The sequence below is a fragment of the Pyxicephalus adspersus genome, chromosome 2, assembly GCF_032062135.1.
Source record: "Pyxicephalus adspersus chromosome 2, UCB_Pads_2.0, whole genome shotgun sequence".
Lineage (NCBI taxonomy): Eukaryota > Metazoa > Chordata > Amphibia > Anura > Pyxicephalidae > Pyxicephalus > Pyxicephalus adspersus.
Window position 1 is genome coordinate 29,439,467 of NC_092859.1, and position 27,923 is coordinate 29,467,389.

Below are 27,923 nucleotides of genomic sequence, written 5' to 3' on the forward strand. Positions count from 1 at the left end.
CGGCAGGACAAAACCACTTCCGTCCTACTTCCTAGATCCTCATCTGCCCCACTTCCGCCCTACTTGTATGGCACATTTTTCTTGTTGCTTTCCTATTATTTTTTTTAACTTTGCAGTTAATATTCGTATTGTCTATTAAAATGCCGTTTTTCTTTTCAGGCTGAGAAATAGCGTCGGTCCTTCCCTACGTCTTGGCATAGTTGTTGTCATACTGAGTTCGGCCACGAGATGGTGATAGCACAATGTGAAAGATCGCCAGTGAATCTCCTGAAGGACAGCGGGACATTCAGTCGTCTGTGTCATCTGGCAAATGGTCGCTAGGTGGTGCTGTGTGAATTAAGTTTGTCATTCACATGTGATAAGTGTATTTCTGCTCAAAGCATTCTTTTAATGTTATTATTATTATTTTTTTATTATTAATATTTTTAATATTATTATTATTATCATTATTACTATTGTTATTAATATTAATAATAATAAACAGGATTTATATAGCGCCAACATTTTATGCAGTGCTGTACATTAAATTGGGGTTGCAATTGACAGACAGATACAGACAGTCTGCTTTATCCCAAACTCCTAGAAAGCCCAGAGGCTCAGAGAGGGAGCATTGCCTTTGTTGGGTTTCCCCACCTTTCACAAGAAGTGTAAAAGTCCATAATATATAATTATTTTTTTTATTATTATTTTCAGTTTTGTCAATGACAACATGACTGCATTAGAAAGGGAAAAAAGAGAGAAAAACATGTGAAATGAAATCATTCTGTTCCCTATACTGCATACACACTGTCATTGGAAATGATCTTTTGTGATTGTTTCGAGAAACTGTAGAACTAAGCACATTGCTATCTAGTTCTATGGAAAGGAAAACCTGTACTCCGGAAAGAATTTAATTCAAATACTAGTTATTTGTTTTACAAAAGTTGGAGACCTGTAGCCCAAACCTTTAGATGATAGGACAGCTTTACCAGATTTGTGCAAACATTCCAGTCTCACCAACATAATAGGGACATTTTGGAAGAGATTGTATCTAGATGTAAAACATCTAGCGAGAAGTTTACAGATAATTTCCTTTGTTTTTAGAGCATACAGTGGTTGTCTGAGATAGGTGAAGAATAAAAACTTCCTGTTCTTCCAATAAAACTACAGAAAATTCTTTCCCCCATTGGGCCTGATTCATGAAAGGCTGGATAAGATACACTTTCATTAGTGAGCCTTGGTGATCCAGAAAACCTGGAATGGACCTTATCCAGGAATGAAAGCATTTGCTAACAAATAGCAAATTACTTTTAGGAAACCTATTCCAAGTTTTCTGTATCACCCAGGCTCACTAATGAAAGTGTATCTTCTCCAACTTTGGAGAGCTTTAATAAATCATGGCCATTAAGTGAGATATGCAGGTATCTGCTGCCATTGAATGTGGAGGGTTTTGTTTCTGTTGCCAAAACATTCTAGCGGTTTGAGTACCTTAATACTGCATAAACGATTTGGTAATAATTTTAATCAATAATTGTAATGTTTTAAAGCTTCATAATATCTTCACTGATGCAACAACTTTTGTGTGAATCGGATCATATAATGGATGAAGAATTCCATTGGAGGTGACCTAATTGGAAAAATACAAGGGAGTATGATAACTAGTTCATTCATATCATATTAAGTATGACCAAGTGGAAAATAATTTTTACCCCAAAATGGAAGAAATAGGGAATAGATTTCCATCCCAAATTCGAGTCCCACCAGCTTAAGGTTTGCAGAGTCAAAGGAGATGTTTCTGGGGACAGTAATGTAAATTGTTTGGTATCCACCATTAAGCTTAGAGAGTTGCAATACATTTTGGAAGACTCTAGGCCTTGATTGGCAATATACATTAGAATTACCTAGGAAACAGAGTGTTACAGGGAAAAAAAAGCAACAAAGTGGGATTGGGAGCATCTGTAATCGAAACAGAATCCTTGGAAGGATATTTGACCACCTGTATTCAGCCATCTAGGAGCATTGTAAAGAATGTTGGGAATGTAAATATATGATATGGTATGTATTTAGCACTTAACAACTTTGAGATTGTGGGTGTTAGTAAATTCCAAGGTATTTATGTCGTTGCCATGAGGAATTTGGATGAGGAATTTTGGCTCAAGAATCTTTACCTCTTTTGAGTGGAAGTTAAATATTAAGAGCCAGATTTAGATTCACTTTAACCTTCAACATGTGACCAAAAGGATTTTCTAGATTGCTGTACAAAAAAATTGAAGGAAATGATGTATTCATAAGCAGCAAATTTCTGTTGCCAGGTTCAAATCTCATTTTCGATATTCTCTCTATTATGCCTAATAGTGGCCAGGAAAGGATAAAAAAAAATGACAAATATTAGAGGGGAATTCTCACTGTGTGCCATTGAATAGAAAGAATGGAGTAGATGGGTTTTAATAACATGAACATGTGCAGGGTTAAGTCCACAATTCATTTAATCATTTGCCCTAGTCCCAAATGTTGTAATTTGGAGAGATAGTCAGTCCATCCTAATAAAATGAGGAGCAGAATTATCTGGTGGTGCCTCTGTAGATAATGGAAACTTTACCAAAAAAAACCTCTACATAAGTTAGGTACATAGGTCAGTAGCTTGAGCAATTTGTTTAATCTTTTCTGGTTTCAGCAATTGGCACATTATGGTCATGGTGCAGAGGCTGGTAGCATAGGGACATACAGTGAGGGACAGAAGTATTTGATCCCCGCTGATTTTGTACGGTTTCCCTGACAAAGAAATTACAATGCACATCAAACACTTTCTAAAGTTCTAATAGTGGGAAATTTAGCCACTTACAGCATGGATCTGTTCTCCTGTCCAGTGTCACCCCCCTCCCCCCCTCAACCTGGGTAATTAGTGGTGTCCTAAAAACACATTAGTCATTTCAAAACCATAAATAATTTCCAATTATAAACCAATTTACCCTTCCAGTCCTTAAATCTTGGGTGAATCTACCCCAAAGTCTTTGGGGCAAAAAGCAAACGTTAACAATTTTCCCAGTTCCTTTCCCCATTCATAAAACTGATTGAACACATTGTTATTAAAGCTCCAATTTGAGTTTATAATTGTGCTGGGCACTTGCTTTCAACAATGATTGTTTTTGTAGACTAATGGGAGGCCGGATCTTTCCTCTTTTTTTTTACAAAAGCTATAAGGTAAAAATTTACCACATATAATAGCCACCCTGTGACCTTCCAAAAAAGACTACAGGAAAGGTGCCACCATACATGTTTTCCCAGCGGTGGGGTGGATCTTTACCCAAAGAGATGGAGATCTGTTAGTCTCAAAGAAGGGATTCATTAAGTGTATTGGTAGGGAGAAGGGGCAGAAGGATTGACAAATATCTAGATGGGTGCTATCTGAAATCCCTCCCTTAGGTAATTGGCATACAAAGTCCGTCAGCTGCATTTTATGTAAGATCTGTTTTCACACCTGTCTGTATGGGAATGCTGAGCACCTGGTGGAAGAGAATAGAAGAGGCTCTGGCATGCAATTAATCACCATCCCCAACAGAAACATTGACAAATTGACAAACCTTTCCCTAATAGCAATAGGTACTTTTAGGGAAATATTATACTGGGGGAGACCATAATACCATTGTGGAAGTGAATGTCATTTTGCAGTGAAGGCGGCTTCAGGATGTCAAAGAAGTCCACAAGTGCCAGGACAATCTGCTCCTGAGGAGTCATCTACAGAATCATGTTGCCACCAGTGCAGAGCTTGCCCAGTATTGGCAGCAGGGGTGTCCGAGTGACTTTTGGACATGAAAGCCTGTAGAGAACCCACTTACCCAGAATAAAAATGGGCTGAAATTTTGCAGGAATTACAAGGGATTGAGAGGCAGAAGACTGGTGCAAAATTATTTTTGGAAATTCTTTTCAGAAGAAAACTTACTGTCCAGAGTGCCCAAGGAATCTGTTGTCCATAGAAGAAAAGGTAAATGCTACCAAGTCCTGTGTCATGACAGATGCTTCCCATAATTCTGCCACAAACTGCCATGAATATTGGTATTAAAATAGAATTTCTCATGTTGATTGACAATCTACATTATAAAATCATCACAAAACTGATAACCATACCACCGGCAACATTTTTCTTTCTATTGCTGTGCAAACAGCACAGCCTACTACATAAGTGACAGCAGAGCTCTGAAGTAGTGCAATATTGTTTCCATTGCATCAAAGGAAGCGGTTATTAGGTGAACTTCACCAGCAGCAATAATAATTTGTCTTTTCAGGGGAACTATGAAAACCAACGCGAAGTGCTGAAAAACAGGTGTTGGCCTTAAATTAAAGGCAAACGAGTTTCAGACTTAAAATTTTATTTAAAATGCAGGATAACTTAAAAGTGCGTTCAAGTAAAAAATTACATAAAACACTGGATTTTGAAAGTAAACTGTGTAGCATAGCCATCTGCTATACAGTATATAAAGGACAAAGCAACAGATATAAGCTGATCAAGAAAATCTGGTACAGAAAAAAGCACACAGCAAAGACTATTTACACATGTAAGGTGTTTGGGCAATCAGCAGCCATCTTTACATATTTATATAGAGATATTACATTTCAAAGTTAGTCTTTTTTCAGGCAGCACTCCTGCAGTTGAACATCTACAAACTTGGGAATGCAGAAATGGTTGAACTTGCTCTTCGGCAGCTGCTCCTCAATAACCGCCACAGGTGAAGCTGAATGAGCGAGTGTTTTTACCCCCCACCAGGCGTTTTCTACCCCGGCAAAAGAGATCCGATTGAGAGGGCAGTTCTGTGCATTCATCCTTTCCAGAATTTTGAGCAAGTTTTGCAGCTTTCAACTCTCTAAAGAAAAGAAAACCGGGAACATTTTAAAGCATACTGTATGTAAACCTGAAATCTATTTGCAGTCATATTGAACTTCATACATTTCAAAGATTTATTGCAACGTTTCTTATGTGGAACTTGCCAGAAACATCACTTGATGCATAATACAACACTAGGCCAAGGTGTTTGATTGCTTTGGGCGCCTGTTGAATTTTTTGCCTGTTGGGCTGCCCATTTGTTAAACCCAATAGGCAGCCCAGAAAATAACGCACATGGTATGTTGACAATGCCACCAATTGTTTTAGTGTTTGTGGCTTTGTCTATGTACACAGGTCCAATGATTTTTACCCGGTACAGATGAACTGACCCATCTCCAGCAAGAATCTGACATGTGTACAGTGGTCGCTTGACCGTTTATGGATCGTTTGGAAAAACAGAGGATAGCTAGGGTTTTTTGTGCAGCAATATATTATAGAAGATAAATAATAAATTGTGAATACAAGCTCAGATTGTAATATATACCATAGTATTTTGTTTGGTCTCTGCCATTTACCTTTTACACAAGCATGGGAAGATTTTCCAATATACTAGACAGTAATATCCCTATTAAAATAAAAACATCTCGTATCGTAATAGAGCTGTCTTGTAACTACCCCTTTAGCTAGTTAGACGGCTCTAGTTCTTCTGACCCCATAGTACTACTATACCACATTGTGTAATCATAAATACTTACCTCTGGGATCTCATACATCATGATCATGACTAATTCCAACTTTTGAACAAATGTTCCCCAACAAATCCCCTGAGGAAGCCGGTAGGTGAAATACGTCCGGATAAGAGTCTTTTTATTCTTTAATAGGGCTGTTACAGTGTAGTATATTGGTCAATCTTCCCATGCTTGTGTATATGGGAGAGACCAAACAAAATACTATGTTACATATTACAATCTGAGCTTGTATTCACAGTTTATTATTCATCTTTTATAATATAAAGCCGCACAAAAAACCCTAGCTATCTTCTTGTCTTTCTTTCCAATTGATATACAATATAAGGAAAAAAAAAAAAAAAAAAAAGACAAAAATCTGCATCATACATCACAATCCATTATAGCCTGTTCCTTAGAAAGCTTGTTAGTTGAACAGTCCACATTTTAGAATCCAATCTAAACCATTACAGCACTAGCAAGCTCGTGTTTTTAGCCTCATACACCACTATATAACCACAATTCACTAATACTTGTTCTGTTTCTACTAGACAGGGTCAATGAAATGCAGACAATTTGACGGCACATGGCAACAAGAACAGTCAAACTCTTGCACTACTGTATTTGTATCAGTTTTATGTTAGAAAATTTAAAATTATGTCAATTGTCTGCAAATCTTATTGACATCTCCAGTTTCTACTACTGCCTATATTTGTATTCTGAATCTAAGTGGGTTCATTTTCATGCGCTAGCCATAAACCCCAACTAGATGCATTTTTTTTACTCCGATACAGATATTCTTCAGCCACTTGTGTCTTTCATTCACCTCTGCATTCAGTAAAGGTGCACTATTACAGATGCAAAGAAGTCAGCCTTAACCTTTCTTCCATTCAAATGTACCTCTTGCAGAATCTCATTTGCCAGAAATCTGCTGTCACCTTCTTCAACCTGTGGGTTGTTGATTGATGTCACATGACCAAGGTCCCCTGCAAAGGGCAAAAAGTCAGTTTTGGAAACTTCTGTTTGCCCCATTTAAAAGGTTAAACTACAATGAGCAATTTCTCTGAGGCTACACTTTGTATTACTAGTTTAAAAAAAAATTATCTAATGGTACATGCAGATGGGTTCATTTTACAGATGTCACTATGATCTAGGGTATTAGAACCTTCATGGCTACTTCTGTTGCCTTTCCTTCAAGTACACATAATGGAATGATTGTACTGAAGGTACACAACCTAGAGAAACTAACTCATGTAACGGCCACTAAAGTGTCTTACCTATTTTATACAGGATGCCAGAAGAAGAAAGCTCATCTTCTCCATCACTATCCTCTTGTCCTGCCTCAGTCATCTTCCGACAGATGAAAATATTACCTGCAAGAACATGCAAAGATAAGGGTACTAAGATTTAATAAAGAAGAATAACTGTTGATGTGTAAATGTTATAGATGGGTTTCAATACAGCATAATTCTCTGCTCTGTAAGCCCCCACCTAATGGACCAACATGGTTGGCTACTTTTTTAGTTTAATATTCTCTCCTTGAAACTTGGCAGTCAAGTGCATCATAGCTGGAGTTCAGAAATCACTTTCCACAAACCAAAGACTAAGAATCAATTGGCTTGCACGTATTACTGGTAGGGACTGCAACTTTGTAGTGGACATTGAGTGCATAGGTTCATTCTGCAAAGTCTTACAAACCAGGTAGGAAAGCTAAATTAGCACAAGCCTGGGGTTTGTCCCTTAAAAGTTGAACTTTGGGACTACATTAAAAAAAAGTGCTGATCCCACTCATTGGGGATCCAAAAGCACACCATGGCATTTCCTATTGTTCCTGCACATCATTTCTTACACATGTGACCCACTGGTTCTGTATTTTATGAATGAACTTCAGGGAACCAGCCATATAAACAAAACTGTTTACAGAATGCCTGCCAATAGTGTGATTGAGACAAAACTCTGTTTCATTATAACTCTCCAACAAAACTATTACATCCTACATATCCTGGAGGCAGGTTTTACATTTGGGCCAGCTTGGCGTAGGGTTTTAAACAAGAAAGCCCTATTCCTAACCTGAATTTATCCTTTTAAATAGTCATGCAATATACAATATAAAAAGAAGAAGAGATGAACAGTGGCAGATTTCCATTCTTTGACACTTGAACAGTCCCTTTATAGAAGTTACAACATGACTGCTGGTACCAACTTGGCTTGATGTCCATGTGTACCAGGCCAGAGCTGTGGATGTATTTTAGCCCCATGGAGACTTGCAGAAGAATCTCCTTTAGCTCTTGTTCCACCACTAGCTGGCCAGACTTTGCATTCTCTGTGATCTGGTCCTGCAGACTTCCACCTGGAAACAAGTAGTTTATAAAAGCTTCTATAGTAGCATTGCTACAGGCAAAAAAATATTTACCAGTATAAAACATTTTAGATTTAATCATTTGCATGTACATTATGTTTAACAAATGTGTATTAGGAAGGGCTTGAACCGTAATCAAGTTTTTATAGGTACAAGACATGTCTGTTTCTGTCTACCTGGCAATATGGATGTAGAACAGTGAAATCAAGGTAGATAAATGGAAGGTAGGTCAGAAGGGTTTGGGACCCACCAGGTTTTCATTGCTCCAATTCCACTGGGCAGATTTTTTTCTCACTGACAGGTATATAAGGTAATACGGCCATCCTAGAATTTGTCTGTACTATGCTGTTTGGGCTGCCAAAAGAGAATGCCTTAAATTTCATTGCAGCCAAGCATGACTTAAAGCAGCTGTTATTGGCATCAAAGCTCATAGCTTTAGCAATGGAAACCACCATTGAAGACCAAAAAGCCAAAGATTTGGTATACCAGTACATCCTATTATGCCTGGAAGGTTGGAATAAATCTTGCATTAGAAGCCATTAGTGCCATTTAAGAAGATTAGGTAAAATCAATATTCTATTTAATTCATGTTAAAAAGATCTATCAGAATGACATAACTATGGCCTATGTGTATAAGGGGCTTGAAATGAGTACTGAGAAGCTACAGAAAACAAACTGTTAGCATAAAAAGGCTGAAAGTCAGGCATCAAGGTCATTGCTAGTAATACCGTGTTTCCCCGAAAATAAGACCTACCCCGAAAGTAAGACCTAGCACTATTTTCTAAACCTGCCCTAATATAAGACCTACCCCTAAAATAAGACCTAGTGTAAATCTGTCCAGTTCAGAAAAAAACCCACCCAAAACTGTAATTCTGCCTAAAAAATCTAAAGCTTAATACCCAATCTAAAATTTAAAATCCTAATCTAAAGCTTAATAATCCGCACGCAAGCCCTAGCGCCCGTCCCCCCCCAGCACGCGGGGGTTCGTAACAGCCAGCCCACCCCTGCTCAAGATCCCCCCTAACTACATACAGCAGGTCAGAGGAGAAAAAGAAAAGAAAAGCATACATAAATTAAAAACCGGAGGACAGTACTCACCGAGTCGTGTTCTTTCCCTGTGAAGGCAGCGGGACACTGAAAGAAAGCATGCGGCAGTGCACACTCCGGAGCCGCACAAGCCAATGCTTTCTTTCTAGTTCCGGCTCCTGTCACAGGCGGAGTGATACTACATGCACTCCGCCTGTCAGAAGCCAGAACTCGGGCTCGCGTCTTCTGAAAGGTAAGTTTTTTTTTTATTTTTAAGACCTACCCCGAAAATAAGACCTAGTGTGTTTTTGGGAGCCAAAAAAAATATAAGAAAGTGTGTTATTTTCGGGGAAACACGGTAGACCCATCCGCCCCTTCCTAGGCACCATTTGCTATCCTGGTGCATATTCATTGCCAGACTAAAATGAACTCTTTAAGCCTAGAGCACAATCAAAAATGTAATTATTACACACAAAATAAAGCAATTATACAGTAATTGTGGGCAAAAGCATTAATGTCAGAATATATATATATAATGGTTATTGTAACCACAACTATATGTCCTGCACTGGTACCTTGTTGTGTACTATGCTGACAGTTATCCCACAGTCTTTTGATTCAGGTATATTTTATATTAATGATGTGTATTGTCTATAGACATGGCCGGCTGCTACACCCCCTCCCCTAATCAAAAGTTTTCTATGGGGCCCCATAATTTATAGTCATGCCTCTATCCCCACACACATCTATGAGGTTTAACACAGTACTAATGTATAACATGAGGATAACTTACCATTGCAGTACTCATTCTGTATGATCATATGGTCATCCTCAGCCCAGGCAGAGTAATATCGAACAACATGGGGGTGGTGACCCAAAACTGCATGGGCATAGACCTCTCGCAGTGCCAGTTGCCTGTGGGGCAAGAAACTTATCTGTAAATTGAAATATAACCCTTTCAAGTTACTCACAAGAAAGGTACATGTCAGATGATTCTTGCCTGATACCAACATGTATACCTGTTGTTCATGTATCTGACCGGACAAGGGAGGATAGCACAGTGGGGTGCTGCTCGCTTGCCCTGGCTCCTCCTCTCTCTATAAAACAGAACGGCCCTATGTTTACAGCGCTCATTCATTCCCCTATTGCTATTGAATTTTTAGGGACAATAATTGAACGTGTGTATGCAGCCTAAGAAAAAAAGTTACGCCCTTTTTTATTTTTTTTAATATTGTCAGCCCCTGCTTCTTTTTGATCACAAAGCCTAAAAAAAGCAAGGTAAAATATTTATTTTAGATATGTCACCAAACCGGTATCTCTCACTGAACATTTTATCCTCACATTTTGTTCTGATGACAACCAAGATTGGAATACCTCTCTTTATGCATTTTGGAGAGATGTCCCTGAAAGTTCTGGTTGCTTCTGGTACACAGAAGTGAAGAGGCGTTTGTTGGACACGGACTGAAGATTTAAATACATAAGCCTGGAACCAGTTGAAAATCCATCCCTTTTACAATCAACTCACCAAGAATATAATGAAAGTTTTGGCTTACAGTCTCTTATCGATTACCAATATCATTGAGGGAAGTGCAGAAAAATCTGTAAGTGAGTTGCCACCAGACAAAAACCTAACATTACCTAAACATTCAAACCTTCTTTATAGCATTGTAGCATTGACATTGCCATTGGCTTGAATGCTACATGACCAAGGCAATAAATGTAAACTACCCCACTCCATTTTTCACCTTGTGTATATTGTTTATATTAGATAATAAACTTTCATAAATCCTATTTCATTCCAGTCTACAAAGCTGTTATATATATATATATATTTTTTTTTAAATATTACACAGTATTTATTTAGCACCATCATATTACACAGCGCTTCACAAAATGCATATTCATGTCACTAGCGGTCCCCTCCAAGGAGCTCACAATCTAATGTCCCTAACACATACATATTCACTGTATTCCAGGTTGTAACAGCAGCGTCCATGTACTACTAGATATGTAAATTTAATGCTTCATCAAGGTAAGTTTAAATTCTACCTCATTCCTTTGCCAGCAGGAATCTGCAAAACTGATTGCTAGCTAGAGGGTGTTCAGTTCTTTTAGGACGCCTAGAATTAATGAAGCTCATTTTCGGTATATGCCACAACTGTTTTGTATGCAGCGGAGGATAAGTGGATGTTCCTTGCTTAGTTAAAATCTAACTTTTTAAAAAAAAATTGATTGGGCATTACTCTTATTTATGAACAAATAGACAGATCACAGTTGGGCTGAAGTCAGATCTATGAAGAAGGTCAAATTTCCCCCACATTAAGCCTTTTAATTTATGTCTTTATGGACTTTTGTGCTTGAGGCACAAAAAGGGCCTTCCTCAAACAGTTGATTTAAGTTTGAGCAAATATAAAATATAATACAATCTATATAAAGAATTTTATCAAAAGCACATTTCCCTGCAGTTTGGAAAGGTGTCCAGAGTGATGCCTGGTGGTCCTAACCTTTTAACCATATAATCATGTTTGTCAGACTATGTCGGCCCAAAATGTTCCCATTCCTAAATGTCCAAACGATTCTGCCAAAATTAATCAAGAAAGGCACTAGTTAAATAAATGGTGCTTAATTCCATGTTTTTTTAAAGCCAACATCTAACCCATGAAAAAAGTTTCAACGTTTGTCTATCTTTAAAGACTGAATATGGCCATTATAGACTTGCATGAGCTGCAGTGTTCTACCATTCTTTGCATGCTGATGCACAGTGCCATGGTTTGTAAAAGCAATGAATTTGTAGCACAGCCACATGCAAGTGTGGTTACTTGCAGCTCAGTTTTCTTCTCCCAGACGGAGGAGCATATTGCTGTGTGCACGAGAGCAATCAAGTGTTTTCCACCTTGGGTGTGAAAGGGTCTCAAGACTGTTACAGATCAGCCCAGTACATACACAAAAGCTAAGGTAATTTTTCTTACTCATCAGTGGAACCAGCTAGAGGTTTTTTGGAGCGCTTAATGGCATAGATGCATCCGTCCAAACGCTTAACACACTTGAAGACCGCTCCAAACTCTCCTGATCCAATTCTCTCAATTTCCAGGAATTCTGTCTTGTACCTGGACACCATGTTTGTTTCACGCAGCACAAGCCTCTATAATTAGACACAAACGTTTACTTATCAATGAATGTCAGGCAAAAAAAAAAAAAACACTAGATTTTCCAATTTCAGACAAGAAACTCAAATTGGACTTACCTTGGAAGGAACAGATGTTGAATGCTCCCTCTCCCTGTATTTTGCTGGTGGATCACAGCTGGGGGGAGAAAAGTAAAGTTATAGTGATGAATATAGAATCAAATATTTAACAGATTTGTGACTACTGAACCCTTGCTTACAAATCTGAAAAATACAAGCAATAAAGGACTAGGCTGTGAGACATCTGCATCTTGTGCCAGTATTAGGATGTGCTTGGTTAGGTGTCTGAGGATTTAAAGCTGAAGAACCGATAACCCAGAGGTTCTTTTGGCCTGGGTTACACAAAGATGTCTGGGATTACTATGAGTAATGTCCTGAGTGTCAGTATTCAGCTCCGATGCCCCATTATCACAGCCCCCTGGTACCTTCACCAATCATTGAAGTACCCTTTGAAAGAATTGGCATGGACCTGGCATGACATGGATCAAATAGACGTCATTGTAGACATAAACCAGATACAAGTTAATATTCTATATAAAATAATGAGTCTGATCCCATAAAACTTTCACTCCTAGCCTTGGTGAAAACATATAAAGGGACAGCTGAGAGGGCAAACCGACAGAAAATTATCTAGAAGAGGACAACTAGAAAAGGCCATTCTCCCAAAACCTCTTTACCAAGAAATCAATCAGGGAAATATACAAAAATTCAACAGATTTAATGCTAGTATTAGATCAAATATTTGAGACTAATTTATTGAGCCTGGTACAAAAGTTTGTAAAAATGTGATTGTTATGCGATTTTATGATCATTCCACAATAAAAAAACAACAATTTTTTACGGAGTTCATGATCTGAAGTTTAAAAACCCACACTGGTTTCCATTGGTATTTAAAAACCATCTCCATCTTTTGTTTCTACGCCAAGCGTAGGTATATTACCTGCTGGGTTCCGCCTTTCTCTTGCCATTACCGTTTAGCTGCATTTGGCGATAGGTTTCAGGGGTAAAAGGGTTAACATTGACCAAGGCAGGGTCGTCCAGCTCCGCACCTGTTCCAGCTGCAAACCGCAGCAGCCTTTGCCCTCTGCAGGAAGCCCTGGATCCAGGCGAGGGGAGGTTATTGTATAGCAAAGTCTAGACATAAAACACAACATAGAATGTTATTACCATATTACCAGCGTGGGCAATACATGGGAGAACCAAATTTCCTGTAGCAATCACAGTGTCTACAGTGGAGGTTAGAGGTTCCATATTTGGAGGTTAAAATTGTCTTTTAAAATTCCTTTGGATTGTCACCATAATTTCCTGCCATGCAAGGCATAGACGTAGAGCATCACCACAATGTATAACATCTGCCAAGCACACACAGGTAATATGATGACTGTGCAGACATACCCAATATTAAAGAAAGCTTAAAATATATGTAAAGGAATTGTTTTGGACAAGGATTAGTTCTAATTTATATGCCGTCTGTGCCCCTCCTTCCATACAGGTCCCGGTGACACTAGGAAAAATATTCCTATATATGAAACACCAGCTATGACAATTCTTGGGAGTTACAGATTTTGACACACAGGTCAAATCATTTTCATTTAGCATAGTCAATGGAGAAAGGTCAGAGACAATTTCCTTTACAAGGAAATATTTTGAGTTCTATGGCTGTTGGAGAGTTTCCCACATTTCCAGTCTAGGAAAACTGTCAACAGAGCAGGAAGTGCAATCTTTTCACTCATAGAACTCCTGTTTGTACCTGCTGGTCTAACATTCTACTAGGGGGAGAATGGACATAAGGCAGCTAATATGGGCAGCACATTTGGCCTAGTGGCCATTATTCTTGCCTTTGTAGCACTAAATCAAGGTTTTAAATCTCATCTCTTTCTTCCCACATCCTAAAAATATGCAGTTAGGATTTTTGACATTAGACTGGATTAATGACACGACTATGGTAGGGACCCCATGACAAGAATAGATTGTGAGCCCCTTTGAGGGGCAGATGGTGACATGACATTAAAGATCCTTAGCTCAATGCATTAGCTGTACAAATTGAACATATTGGTCACTACGAAATCAGGAAAGCTGGAAGCCTGATTGTTTCTAGAGGGTCTTCCTATAAAGAAATAGTCTGCAATCATTAAAGTGTCTCAAAAGAGCCAAAGTAAAAAAAAAAAAAAATCCAGGATTTAGAAACTACTGAACTAAAAAGGAAGGGGAAATATTCAAGCAGTACACAAACTCCAAGGTTTAGTCCCTGTAATGTTTTAGCATTACATGTAAAAATTTAAGTGGGCTGAAAAAATTGCCAAGTCATAACAATAAACCAAACCGCCATATAATATTTTAGACCACATTGATTACCTGACGTTGTAGTATATAAAGTCTTGTTTTCCCTATCTGAAGTACAGGAACAACTACTTTAAACTTGCAGGTACTCCCATAACTGAGTAACTAAAGGGCCAGCCCCTCGTGAGCCCTCAATATATAGTCTGCCTCTCTAGGGACCCATTCACCTGCCCACCTGCCATACACACCTGGCTATAATGCCATGTTAACACTTTGCTGACAGGCTGCATTACCCAGGGGCAATTAACCACAACTACCCTTTGGAAGGCTTTGGGAACAGGTGCTTCTAGGCGAGGCTTAATTGGCTAAAAGGTTCAGTTTGTCTAAACCTGATATTTCAGTTTTCTTATAGACACTAAAGCAAAGCTTTTCAACTTTAGTCCTTGGAAGCTACATACAGACCTGATTTTTGCATAAGGAGTCACAGTGATTTTCTCACAAAAAACTGCTATAGGAAAAGCCCTCAAGGTAAGTGCACAACTGAACTGTGCATATGTAAAGGGGCTCTCATTCTCCAAAATCTAGTTTTCCGTGGACCGCTCAGTCTGATTTGCTGCTATGGAGAAACATGGACAGGTATTTATTTAATTAGCAAAGTTGATTAATGACACTCGCACTTGAAATAAAATAAGTTTTACAGCTCGGTGATCAATCAAAAGTTACTTCCCATTTAATATGAATAAAATTCAGTTGGTTGCTATGAGTTCCTGCCTTTTGCATCACTTTATTATAAAAGCATAAAAAGGTTTGCTTTGGTTTTCTGAGTTTCTGCTCACCACAGGGGGTTTTTGAAGGCAAAGGAGAGTTTCCGGTGTTGGCACAGTTACCCTATACCTATCATTGAATATTTATGTTGTCCCACTTTCCAGCTCCCTGGATGACACATAGCTCAGCGTGTATGCTTTATTTCTAGAGCCGACTGTTCGCCTTTTCTTCCAGCTCAGAGACCGGGCCAGCTTTGTGCTGTGGACAGCCATCTACTCCATCCACATTGTTTTGTATATAAAGTAAACTTGTCACATACAAAACATAATAATGCTTAGCTAGGTAGGTGAAAGTGGCTACGCATTTTCAAAAAGTTAGTATACACAAAGTCCCCATACACATTGTATGTACTAAAGATGTCTGCATTTCAATACACACTGCAGTGGGGTGTCACCATTTCTGTTTGTCCTGGTTGCTATTACAAGCACAGTGAAACCCTAAAAAGGGGATGGTTGTAGGATAAAGAAGTGAACCTTTCCTATAGAGACAACTGTTCTCAGTGGGGAATGGTAGGTCCTGTGCTAAACTGAATTAGGGCCCCTGTTGGCTGACAAGGGTTCTGGGCCCTCATGCAGCATGATACATTGCACTTCCCTGTTCTGGTGACAATTGCCCACATTTTGGAGATAATTCAGTTCATACTTCATGTTATGTCTCTGTGGCAGGAAATGGGGAAAAAAAAAGTAACCCAAACACAGAAGGCAAAAAGACAGGTTTTAAAGTGAAGCTCCAGGCAAATATGAAAGACATTAATTCCACAATCCTTTATTTCACTGAAAACTGTGTAAATACCAAATGTGGTTTGCTATAAGTGTCTTGAAGTGGGTTATGGGACAAAATAAATATCAGGTCCCCTTCCATGCTAGTTAGTCAGGAATGTGCTGAGTGATAGAACCATCATTGTATCATCAAATATCATTTAATCGGCTTTGTGTCTCCATGATATTCATCTCCTGTAACAAATGAGCAGTCTCTGACCATTTGCTCTAAAAGGTGTTCAGCTTCTGACTATCTCCTGTAATGTATGTGCTGTCTCTGACCTTCTCCTGTAATGTGTGTTCACTCTGAGCATCTCCTGTGATGTTCCCACAGTCACTGACCATCTTCTAAGATGTCTCTGACAACCCCCCCCCCCTGCGATGGGTCTGCGGCCCCTGACAACCCCCCCTGCGATGGGTCTGCGGCCCCTGACAACCCCCCCTGCGCCCCCCTGCGATGGGTCTGCGGCCCCTGACAAACCCCCCTGCGATGGGTCTGCGGCCCCTGACAACCCCCCTGCGATGGGTCTGCGGTCTTTGATCATCTCCTGTAATATAACACATTGATTATTGAGCCTTGGGCTGCAGTTAAGCCAAAACCTGATAAAGTGGCTGGAGTTAGGCTTTGCTAAAGAAGTGAATTTGTAAGTCCAGATCATTAAAGTAGCCCTCCAGCCATTCACTATTTACCTACAAATCAATGATTATACATAAACTTCTGGATTAAATGCTTTGCAAATCGGCATCAATAATAAATAGCACCCAATATTCTTTTCTATAATTTGATTTACAATAAAATCAGTGGACTAGAGAACAGGCATTTACAAGGAGCCCTATAAATATCTCTCCATAATATATTAATGCCTGCAGCTCTGTCTGTGCCAGCATTACAGGAGGCTGGGCTTGTTTTTCACACTGTAATGGCTTTTCATTAATAATTCATGTGCCTGGCAGGAAGTAGGCATGGCAGGGGCCACAGATGAGGGGCTCCTTAGGGCCCAGTGGATGTCTGCACTTGGTACCCAGCCGGCCACAATAGAGTATTATCATCCAGCAGAGATCTCCTTTTGTGTCTGCGGGTGACACACTCGGCAGCTGTACCGGAGGTGACGTGATTGTGAAAGTGGTCTATCCCTGTCCAGCGCGCGGCTAGACATAGAGCGCTTTCACTGGCAGTGACAGGCCCCGCCTACTCACTTCCGCCGCCCGGGCTGCCGCTGCTGACTGCTCTCAGCAGAATGGCCGGGCGGACGGACCGGGCTCCGCTACTGGACTGGGCCGAGGGGCCCGGGGTGAGTCCCACCCCAGAGGTCGAGCAAGGGGACAAATGGCCAAAGAAGTACGGGGCTAGCTGGAAGAGGCTGCCACCGGGAGAGCTATCTCCCCTGCCCCAGCTGGAGGATGACCGCATAGTGGCCGTGTTTGTGGTGACATTCGACCCGAGGAGCGGTAAGTGTGCGGGGGAGGGGCAGGCTGGCACCTCACGGGGCATCAACATGGGCCTGAGGAGAAAAATATAACAGTGTGTGTGTATGTATGTGTGTAGCCTATAAATTGCCTGCATATGTGTACTTATGTACGTACGTGTGTGTATGTATATGTGTGTATGTATATATGTGTGTGTGTGCATATATATATATATATATATATATATAAATATGTGTGTGTACTTTCTATGTATATGTATGTGTGTGTGCAGCTTATACATTGTTTGCATATGCGTACTTTCTATTTATATGTGTGTGTGTGTGTGTATATATGTATGTATGCAGTGTATACATTGCTTGCCAATGTGTAAAATATATATATGTGTATATGATTATTTATGTGTATATGTGTGTTCATATATCTATGTAGGTGTGTGTGTATATATATATATATATATATTACATTACAGCTGCTAATGGCAGCAGTGAGCCATGCATTGCACATGGACACCCAGGATCAGTCCCGGCAGGTTTGTCCTGCATTTCTGTTTAGCAAGGCCACAAAGAACTTCTTAACAAAAAGAGCTTTCTATATAAACTCTATATCACAAATCAAACATCTGGTTTTCCTAGCCAGTAATCACACCTATGACAGTTCCTGATTATTGGGGTGCCACCATTGGCTTCCCTATAATACCCTTCCTCTCTATGGTGTTGTCAGCCTTTGACCCAGCAGCAGCAGCCCCCCTGACATATTCCGTCCTCTCACCTCTTTCTCTAAGGTCTGCAGACATTTATCCTTTTGCTGTGTAATACTTTAACCCCCCCCTGTTTTATAGCTTTGGGAAAGATTTACTGAGAAAGTTTGTTTATAGATCATAAAACATTTTCATCCAATAAAAACATTATGTTTCACACATCATTAAAGTGATCATATAATATATGAGATGACAGATTAACATGAATTTAAAGTTATGTATGTAACAATATGTTGGGATGTATAGATCACCTTTATATTCATCCTCCTACATACTGAAGATCAAACAGAGGAGTTTAAGCACACCTCAGCACTGTATTCATTGTCCAAGGTATACACATTGTTGTGTGTTTTGGGGCATTGCCAATGAATGGCTCCGGATCAACTTTGGTGTGTAGAAGCCTGGCTTGATAATGGCTATATGAATGGCGAGAGGTAATGCATGTTAAAATGCTCACATGGGTTTTTTGGGATTGCTACAGAGAATATGTACCAATATTATGTACCCAAATACAAATGTATTCTCATTTGGGAATGTGGAAGTTTTTTTTTCACTGCTCAGGTATTTTTCTGTCTCCACTGAGGATATTTCGCTTCTTACTGGTTGTTGTTACAGAAAGTAATGGTAAATCTAAAAATTGTGTCACCAAAACTAGAAAAGAAGGAAAATGTTCTAATGCCGACATTCATTCATTCATTCAACATTTTGGGGAGACTTCCTGTGACTTCCTGCTATGTATACAATGCAGGAATAAAAGGAAGTTTCCCCTGAGAGACTTATGCTGGCTGGCTTCCCATCCCTAATCACCTGATCTATGTGGATAAAAAAAGTGACCTGTAAAGCAGGGGTGCCCAACAGGTGGGTCGCGATCTACTGGTATTTCACAAAGGCAAGACTAGTAGGTCACGGAGCCCTGCCTTTCAAAATAAACTCCACCTGGCACAGGAGTTATTAGGTTTTTATTGTTGGTACATCATTTTGACTTGGTCATTTTAAAAGTAGCTTGCAACCCAAAAAAGTGTGGGCACCCCTGCTGTAAAGGATAACGCTATGCCTTTTCTTTCTGTACCCATTCTGTACCATGTCCCCTTGAAAGTTTTATGGAACGCAGCAGTCGGAATCTCATGAAAATTTGCTCTTCCAATGCCCTGTCCTTTCATGAGAATTCCTTCTGAATGACTCAACCCAGAACAATATTGATGCCAAGCTGGGGTAAGGCAATCGGCACACAAATGTTTATAAATAATCAAAATGATCACTTTAAAGTAAGCCCACACTTACTTTTTAGCTTCCAGAATAGTGGAGAAAAATTCTATCGGAGGCAAGAACACTTTAAAACAGAACTAAACCCCCCGTGGCTCACCCGTCCCCGTTCCCTTTGCAGGGTGCTGCTATCTTGCCTTTCTTTGGTTCCTCTTTGCGATCTTCGGCCATCTTGGAAGATTGGCCAGGCTGGGTTGGCGTATGCAGGAGTTCATTTATTCCTGGCACATGCAGAGGAAGCCAGGAAAGTCGGGTACAGTTTAGCTTTGTCACCAGAAACCTGGATGTATTAGACAGGTAGGAGAGATTACAGAGAGGACATCGCCCGACCCTTTCTGCAATAATGACCAGCCTAATCATGTGATGTCAAAAGTGGAAGTTAATAGAAGTAATTTTCCAGTTGGAAGTTGGAAGTAATTTTCCAACTACTTTGCTGCCATAAATGCACCAAGTTTTAGGTTGGTGTTTCTGCAGTGTATTGCTGGTGACACTGAACGGCTCACTTCTGTCTCTAATCATTCTTTATTTGTGGGTGCTGTGTGTCTGTGTGAGGAAGTGGTAACTGCACCACAACCGCAACACCTATCCCAACTACCTCAAAGCCCTCATCTGCTTTCTAGGATTTGTCTGAGGGAAGGTAGTTTGACAAAAAGTCTTAATGGACAGGAATCAACCTGAGTCCCGGTGACTCTGCTGATGTGTCTCCCGAGATTTGTCTGTCATTAGTTCAGTAGCGAGATTCAGCAAAGTTTGCACACAGCAAAATGTGTTGTAATCTGCAGCATGTATGTAATTATTTCCTCACAGCTTTTACAAGTGTAAATGAAACTGTCCGCTGACCTCAAAAAAGGAACTGGTAAGACCTGTCACCAGTGAGAGCTGCACTTTGCTCGGCTCATTATCGGTTTAACACCAAAGCTAACCTTTTGACGGGTGTTTTGGATCAAAGACCAGAGGTTCAGTCTTGTGATTGGTTGCCTGGTCTCTTGTACTAGCACATGGTTATTCACAACATACATTAATAGTAATGCAGCTCAGGAATGCTGAGCCTCTAATTCTCTGATCATTTTAGCCAAGTATTGTGAAATTCCTGGTCATAGCCTAAATGTCTGATGCCAAACCCCTAAGTAAAGTAGTTTAGTTAAAAAGAAAGGTGAAAACAGGTTTTTTTGGCAAGGAAAAAAGTATATTGTTGAGTATATTACTCAATATATGCAATAAATTAAAAGTTTAGATATAAATACCATATTGTGCATCAAAGCAGTTGTAACCCAACTGTGGTGTATTGAATTTATCAACCAATGGTCTGGGAGTATTCCTACTCTTGTCCTCCAGTACAGTTTAGGGTGGACATAGGTAGGTCATCAGACCCGTGTAGTAGAAGTAAAAATGGTCCCATTACTGATGCATTTCACCATTCCGGCTTCTTCAAGGAAGGTTTAGACGTAACCTATACAATGACTACAACTTGGTGCCTTGTAGAACAGTTTAAAAAAAAAAAACAAATTGCATTTTCTCTGCTCCACATATTTTTAATTTAAAAGATCGCAGCTGCATTTTTAGGAAAGCACCCAGCAGTTCTAGGTTTTGCTTTTGTACAGCTCTGCTTTGAAAGTAAAGTCTTTAAAAACAAAAAACCTGAATCTTCTTGCAATAGGAGGTAGTATATTCACCCTTCAGATGGCCCGTGTCTCATCTTCTTTCTAGTGCTTCAGCATTCCACACTTGCGGAAGTGTTGGATGCTTCGGCCTCACCCCATGTGTGCTCTGGATCCTTCCTTTAACCACCTAACCCTACATATACTTTTTCTGGTACATTTTAGACACCTGCTCAGTTTTCCTAATGATTAGTTTGTGTTCTTCAGCTGTAGTTCTTGGTGCTGACTCCTAGATGGTAACATTTAAGTAGACTTGTGAACACTTTTAATGAAATTTTATTTTTGTCTTTGAAAAACGTTTCTCTTTGCCATCTGCAGAGAACCACTGAACATAATGATTCTCATTAACAAATTAAAAAAACTTTATTGCTTCTGGATTAATATATTGTGACAGGCAATGAGTAGAGGGCAGTATACACGGTGACTGTCCTGACTGTACTACATTGCTATAACACAAAGTATTGCCTTTGTGTCATCAAGTGTTGCTGGTCTGCTTCTTTTCAGCAGCTCCTGATTTACTTGCACTTTAAGTATGAATGCATGGCCTTTCTTATTATAGGTTTCCTGATGGTGACAACAGTAGATCTTGCCTCTGGAAATGGTCACTTTATAGTTTCCATTGCAAGCATCTGACAGCGTGGCAAAATTTGGGATCAAATGTGAGTGAGTGTTGTCTCCCTATACCATGATGTATGAATACACCATGGATTTGGATCACCAGGGATTTTTTTAATGAGAGCTTTAGAAAGCTTTTATGAGAGATTAGTGATTGGATTTTACTATACAAGAGTATGGACTTTCTAGAAGTGTGTTGGGATGCACTAAGAAATGATTCCGTACAATAAGGGCTCTGTGTGTCTGATATGAGGCCATTCAGGGAAAATGGATCAGTTCATGCAGTAAATTTTTTAACAAAGCAGTGAAATTTTACAAACAAAGAAATGAATGAGATCTTTCTCTGGCTGAGATTCCATTACTGATGAGCTGCTTCAAAGGACCCATCATTAAAAATCATACAAAGCACAAATCCCAGCACCCTTGTCAGCGTTACCAGACTTGTGTTTGAGCACAAAAATGTTTTTCTTTCCATAAATGAAGAAAACAAAATGTATGCTTCGATTTATCGAACCACTTGACAACCAAGTGACAAGATGACAACCAAGATGACATGTATTTCCCATGCTATAGGTGTTTATTCTTTTCAGTGTCGTCTACTTGTGGCAGAGATGTGACTGCTGGCTAAAAAAAAGTAAAAAAAGGCCATACTATTCACTTCCAAGCATTTCAGTTTTTTATTTACCTTTCTACCCACATTTTAACTTTGAGTGCAGTAGCAGATGACGTAAAACCTGTTCCAGTTACCAGCCGTCTATGTAATCTTGTTTATTTAACACGTTAGATTATTCCAATAATTGTCCCTCACGGTGCAAAGAGCGGGCTATGCCTTCCCATCTGTCAGGGCGTGCCATAGTACACGTGTCACCCGTCTTGGGACTTTACCTGTTCTACCTGTCACTGTGTCTGATCTTATCTGGCAGCTGTCTCTTGTGAATGCAGCTGGCTGGACTGGCGGGGTTAGTGATACCTGCAATGAAAATCGGGCAATGCCGCGCCGGTGACAAATGAAAGGGAATCCTTTTATTGTTCTTTATACGTACTTGCTCTGATTATTGTCAACATTCATAATGGAGAGTTCTTATATCGTGTTACAGTCTGTTATAATTTATATAAATAGTAAAAATATTTGCTGATATGCAAAATGTGCTTCTTTAGTAGTAAATATTCCCGGTGAGTGTTCTGTACTGTTCTCCAATCTCAGTGCAACTCTATTAGTCTGGGCTCTAATTGGAAACAACGTATTCTGGAATATTTTCCTATTTCTGTAGGCATTTGGAGAGGTTACTGGATGTGCTTTTTGATATTTAGAAAATGAAGGAGAGATCCATAGATCTGTGTATAAATTGTACCGTCCTTTCCTGTAGATGAGCGATTCTCAGGATGATGATCCTTGCTGAGGGAGAGTAAAGCTGCGTACACACTTCCAATTTTTATCGTTGGTAAACGAACGAGGAACGATCCTGCACGATATCTGCAAACGATCGTATGGCACCGATCCTGTACATACAGATAACGACACGATCGTTCAAAGATATTGTACACACGATAGATGTGATTGAAGGATACAGGAAGTGACGTGCACCACAAGAAGTGAGCGAACGTTCGTTCACCGCGCATGCTCAGACCATGGACGATCACTGAACGACCGTACACACGATAGATGGTCAACGATCGTCGTCCAATCCGATCCTCCGGTCCGGTCGTTCATTTCCAACGACTATCCTCGTTCGTCGGCGTCGTTGGTTACTTTTTTTACGAACGATTTTTGGCCAATCGGTCGTTCATTTCCAACTATAAAAATTGGAAGTGTGTACGCAACCTTAGGCTAGGTGCACAGGTTCAATATTTGTCATTGGAAAAGATCTTTCACGATCCTTCCCAACGACAAAAGAATGAAAGATACATGAATGAGCGCTGTTCTGCTCTATTTAGGGGGGAGAACGACGTAGCAGCACCCCACTGTGTTCTTTCCCCATCACTTTCATTGTGATCTTTCATCGTTTTTGAATTCGCCAGGATGGATCCACAAACGACCGCTGTACACACACCAGATTCGTGTCTGGTACTAGCCCTGAGGAAATTATCGGACGAGAATCTGCTTTAATCTACTCTACATTTGGTGAGGCGATTGTGTTGACATCTAATGTTTACTAACTTTCTGGAGCAAATCACCTATTGTCACACATCATATGGTTATCATGTCAGTCATGACTTGTTGATCACATGGCATTATTATTACATGGTATAAAAAGAATGAATTGGATAAGCAAATTTATTCTAAAGTTGTTTAGTTAGGCTGATGCTGCTAACTTTAATCTGGTCATCAAGGCTCCAATGACTGCATGTTTAGGAATAAATAAAAATTTTCCCTGGGACTGGGAGGTGGTGCAGCATGGAAGATTCTGATTGATCTCTGTGTGTTTATCTTCAAGGATATGATTGAAGGATGCTAAACGAATTGACATGTGATTGGGCTACCTAGGGAAGATCAATAGTTTGTCATTAGACTAGAATATTGTAGATTGTAAGCTCTTTTGGTTAGAGTCCTCTCCTCCTCCTGTGTCACTGTCTGTATCTACCTGCCCACCCAATACTAATGTACAGGGCAGAGTAATATTGAGCTTTATAAATATAGTTTATTAATATTATTCTATGGAAAAGTCTATTGGCCTTGTGTAACTTGGCCATACGTGGGGAGGTTGAGGGAGAGGATTGAAAGGATTCTTTCTTACAATTTAGCTGCCTGCATTTTCAAAACCATTCTCCCTCTCTCGGGTATATTCATGAAAAATAAGAGCCATGTTTCCGTCTGAAACCTGTACAGGAAGAAAGAGCATTTTCATTCCTCATAGAACAACATGAAAGTCTGTGGTATTGGATTTGCACAGTAGATGTTTCCTTTCAGGCACCTTAGGTGTCTGTTTATAAAGGATTTAGAAGTGCGGCCCACTGGGTGAATGTTTGCTGAGAAGTCATCTGCCTGTATTTATTAACATTTGACTAATTAATGGGTTCATCCCATGCACCTAGATTTTCCTATCAGCATACAACACAATACAGAGACTCTGAAATACAAACCTGATTCTCCCATCAGCATTCCACATATCGGTGAGATTCCAACAACAGTCACTCACTGCATTTAAAATCAACAATGCCAGTGTATGTTCCTTCCAGGTTTCTTGGCCTTCATGCAGTGTAAGTAAAGATACCGGGATTAAAAAAGAAAGCCAGGTTCCTTGTATTGTACTTCCCGCCATGCTGGGTTCACTTGAGGTAAGAGTGTAATTAATAACAGAAAAATTACAGATCCTGCTATTGACACTCCTCCTGGTTTCTAAATGTCGCTCCAAACAGGGCTGATGTAAAAAAAACAAATGCTGGCGGGTCTGGTGTATTAAAGGGGAACATTGGCAATCAAAGGAGACTTTTTGTCTGAATTGTTTGATCCCCACTGTTTTATTTACCTGGGGAAGAGCAGTAACATATCCAGTACTTCCAAGTATGGGGGTCACTTGGCCTTTTTTTTTTCTTCAAATGTTATTGTTTGTTGCTTGGCTAAAAAATTTTTGGGGGAGATTGAAACCCAAAAATCTTTAATGTCAGATGGTCAGTTTAAAAGTGGAACTGAACCAGGCGTGGGGAGATGGGGAGAAGTTCCCTGTCCAATGTACCTCTGTTTGTCCTGCTCCCAGCATGGTGGTACCATCTTTATAGAAGTTTCTTCTGACATTCTCCTTTGTAGAGCAGCCTGGCAATTAGTATTTTCAAAGGGATTTCTGCAAAGGTTGCCTCTCTCTCTCTCCTTTTTTTTTAATTTTTTTTATTTTATCTATGGCATCTAAAATTTCTTCCGCAAGCTGAAACTTGTTTTTTCAGGGTTTGCACATTGTGTATTTTGCAGTGACTGAATAGATTCTGATTGTCATTGTGTATTTGTTCTGCAATGACATTTTTTTACCCCCTCATTATTTAAAGTTTTCTATGAGTTACAGTGACCTGACTGCTGCAGCCGGTTCCTGTTTCCTCCTCATCCCATGACTCATAACTTCAGGATGACTTTCTGTGAAAAGAAGTGGCTTTCCTTGAAGTAATATTGTGACACATTGTTTCTGCGTTCTGTACTTATGTAATGAGTGTTGTAAGAAAGTGTCTTGGTCAGGCAGGCTAAACAATTTGTAAACACAGATCTAGGAAGTGTTTTTACATGCTGTAAGGTTTATATAGTATATATGCTCAGTATTCCACCCTGAAATTGTTTTACAACGAGCGGGAAGAAGCTGTAGGTGGATGGCGGCCCCTGTATTGTGACTTAACTCTTCTGTAACCACCTAAAAACAGCCGGGTGATTACTGAAAAGTGCTGGATGGTTCGCCTAGCTAATAGGGGCTGGGGAGAACACTGCAAAGCATATGATTTATACATTAAAAGTGTATTCTAGTAAACCACCTGCTCTGCTCGGTCATATGGCTAAATAGAAAACACCAGGATATGCATTTCAAAACCTGATCTTATGATTAAAGGAGAACTTCTTCAAATGTCATTTTCTCAGTTAATGACCACATATAGGCTTAGTGCAATGTTGCCTGCATGTCGCCAACATTATATCTATAACACATGGAATAATTTAAAAATAGGACCTGCATCACAACACTGCTTTTAATCTGTAAAATATCAAATGGATAGTAAATGCTTTAAATTAGTACAAAATAGTTCATGTTGCCAGAAATATTGAGAGCTGCAATGACTCCTGATTGGAAAAAATGTAACTGATATCTCTGAAGATTACAGATCCCTTACCCTCAAGGGGCAAGGTGTTTTTTAGCCCTGTTCTAGAGTATCAGTGATTCTTCAATGCCCATAAAAAATATGTTAAGTGAGAAATGTTAAAGAACAGGAAGTGCCTTACTGGAATGATCACCTGTTGGGGGGGAAAAAGTGGAAAAAAGAGTGGTGATGGAATATAAGGGAACTGCCAGATCTAAGGACTGTGATGAGCTGCACTATATAAAAACTTTTAGAGGTTTGAATACCCTATAAAGGCACAGATTTACCAAGAGTGCTGCCTTGAAGCTTTGACTGTTTTGCAAGCTCAAGATTGCAAAAGTGAGTTCTATAGACACACCTACAGGATTCCCCTTTGATTTTAGATTACCCACCCTGCCGGGTGCATGTCTCAGTTTATTAAATTCTTTGGGGAGCAGATCTTTGTCCTGTGGAAGTTTGCATTGTTACGGAAGCGAATCCTGATCTTCTCCCCACCTCCCGTGGGGGTAGTGTGCTACAGAGGTAACTTACTTATCCATGTCAAATGCTAAATTCATGGCTCTGTGTTATCATAGTGTATAGTAGGAAAACATTAATATGAAACCATTTTTACCCCTTTAGATCTGCAAGCAACTTCATAAAGATATTATTTTCAATGCAGTAAAACTGAGCAGGGGGTAACAAATCGATGTAATTCTGCCCACAAACTATCTTTATTGCCAAAGTTGCATTTTAAATCTTGGTTCAGTGTAATCTCAGTAGTTGGAAAATTCAGGTAGTCAGTTACTTTGGAATGTGTAGTTTGTTTATATTTTATACATGATTATCACCTTTTTTTATAATTTAAACCTGCCTGGCTGTAGTTGGCATTATAAGTTTAAAATGTCATTTTGATTAAAAAAAAATGTGTATTCTCTTTCACACAGTTTACTGCTGTTGCTGTCTTGCTAATGTCACTTTACCTGGTGTGGGAGCCACAGCTCCAGAGTCGAAGCCTTTCTTCTACGTAAATGTAGCAGATATAGAGACGCTTGATGATGAGGTGTCCTACGTGGCATGTGAGTATCTACAGTGACATACTGGAAAGATGTCCCATTTACTTGATAGAATATATTCTATAGGTTGTGAAAATTCTCCTATCGTAGCTCTTTATCAAAGTGATAGTAAAAATAAGAAATAGTGATTGTAGCAATTATTCAATGTGACCTTTACCTAGGAAAAGTACATTTCTGTAGTTGGGACTGTAGGCAGTAGGGTCATATATTTTGCCAGAAATAGTAAGTGTTTCCTTTTAGGTTCTGCTATTGAACAACATGGGGAGGGGCACAAAGAAAGTGTAGGTATGAGATACTGGGGTGTTGGAGGTTAAAGAAAGTTTAAAGCTTCTTTCATATTAATAAATGAGCTCCTATAGGTTTATGCAAAACATCTTCAGTTTTCTTCCACAATGTCTTAAGAACTAGAAGAACTTTTGATTCTC

General features: G+C 39.5%; 2 protein-coding genes across 2 annotated transcripts in view; one reads left to right on the forward strand and one right to left on the reverse strand.

The window, feature by feature from the left end:
• Positions 1–6,357: 6,357 nt before the first annotated feature.
• Positions 6,358–16,300, reverse strand: WEE2 (WEE2 oocyte meiosis inhibiting kinase). Its single transcript, XM_072398964.1, has 8 exons — positions 16,238–16,300; positions 13,033–13,226; positions 12,153–12,210; positions 11,878–12,050; positions 9,702–9,823; positions 7,727–7,873; positions 6,801–6,896; positions 6,358–6,509 (listed from the first exon to the last, which is right to left on the reverse strand). Exons 1-8 carry the CDS (start codon positions 16,298–16,300, stop codon positions 6,358–6,360), a joined length of 1,005 nt encoding a protein of 334 aa, XP_072255065.1.
• A 10,515-nt stretch (positions 16,301–26,815) lies between these two features.
• DENND11 (DENN domain containing 11) overlaps positions 26,816–27,923 on the forward strand; it is a gene marked incomplete in the record, with an annotated part of 7,081 nt that continues 5,973 nt past the window's right edge. The window contains 1 exon segment of the mRNA XM_072400202.1: positions 26,816–26,965. Coding sequence (XP_072256303.1) covers positions 26,848–26,965 — 118 coding nt within the window.

Coding starts and splice junctions, on each gene's coding strand:
- WEE2 (XM_072398964.1), bottom strand. CDS start 16,300: ATGGTCAGTGACTGTGGGAACATCACAGGAGATGCTCAGAGTGAACAC. Junction 9,824..11,877: donor CTAGCTGGTTCCACTGATGA/GTAAGAAAAATT, acceptor CTTGCCCCACAG/GCAACTGGCACTGCGAGAGG. Junction 6,897..7,726: donor ACACATGGACATCAAGCCAA/GTTGGTACCAGC, acceptor ATGTTCTTGCAG/GTAATATTTTCATCTGTCGG.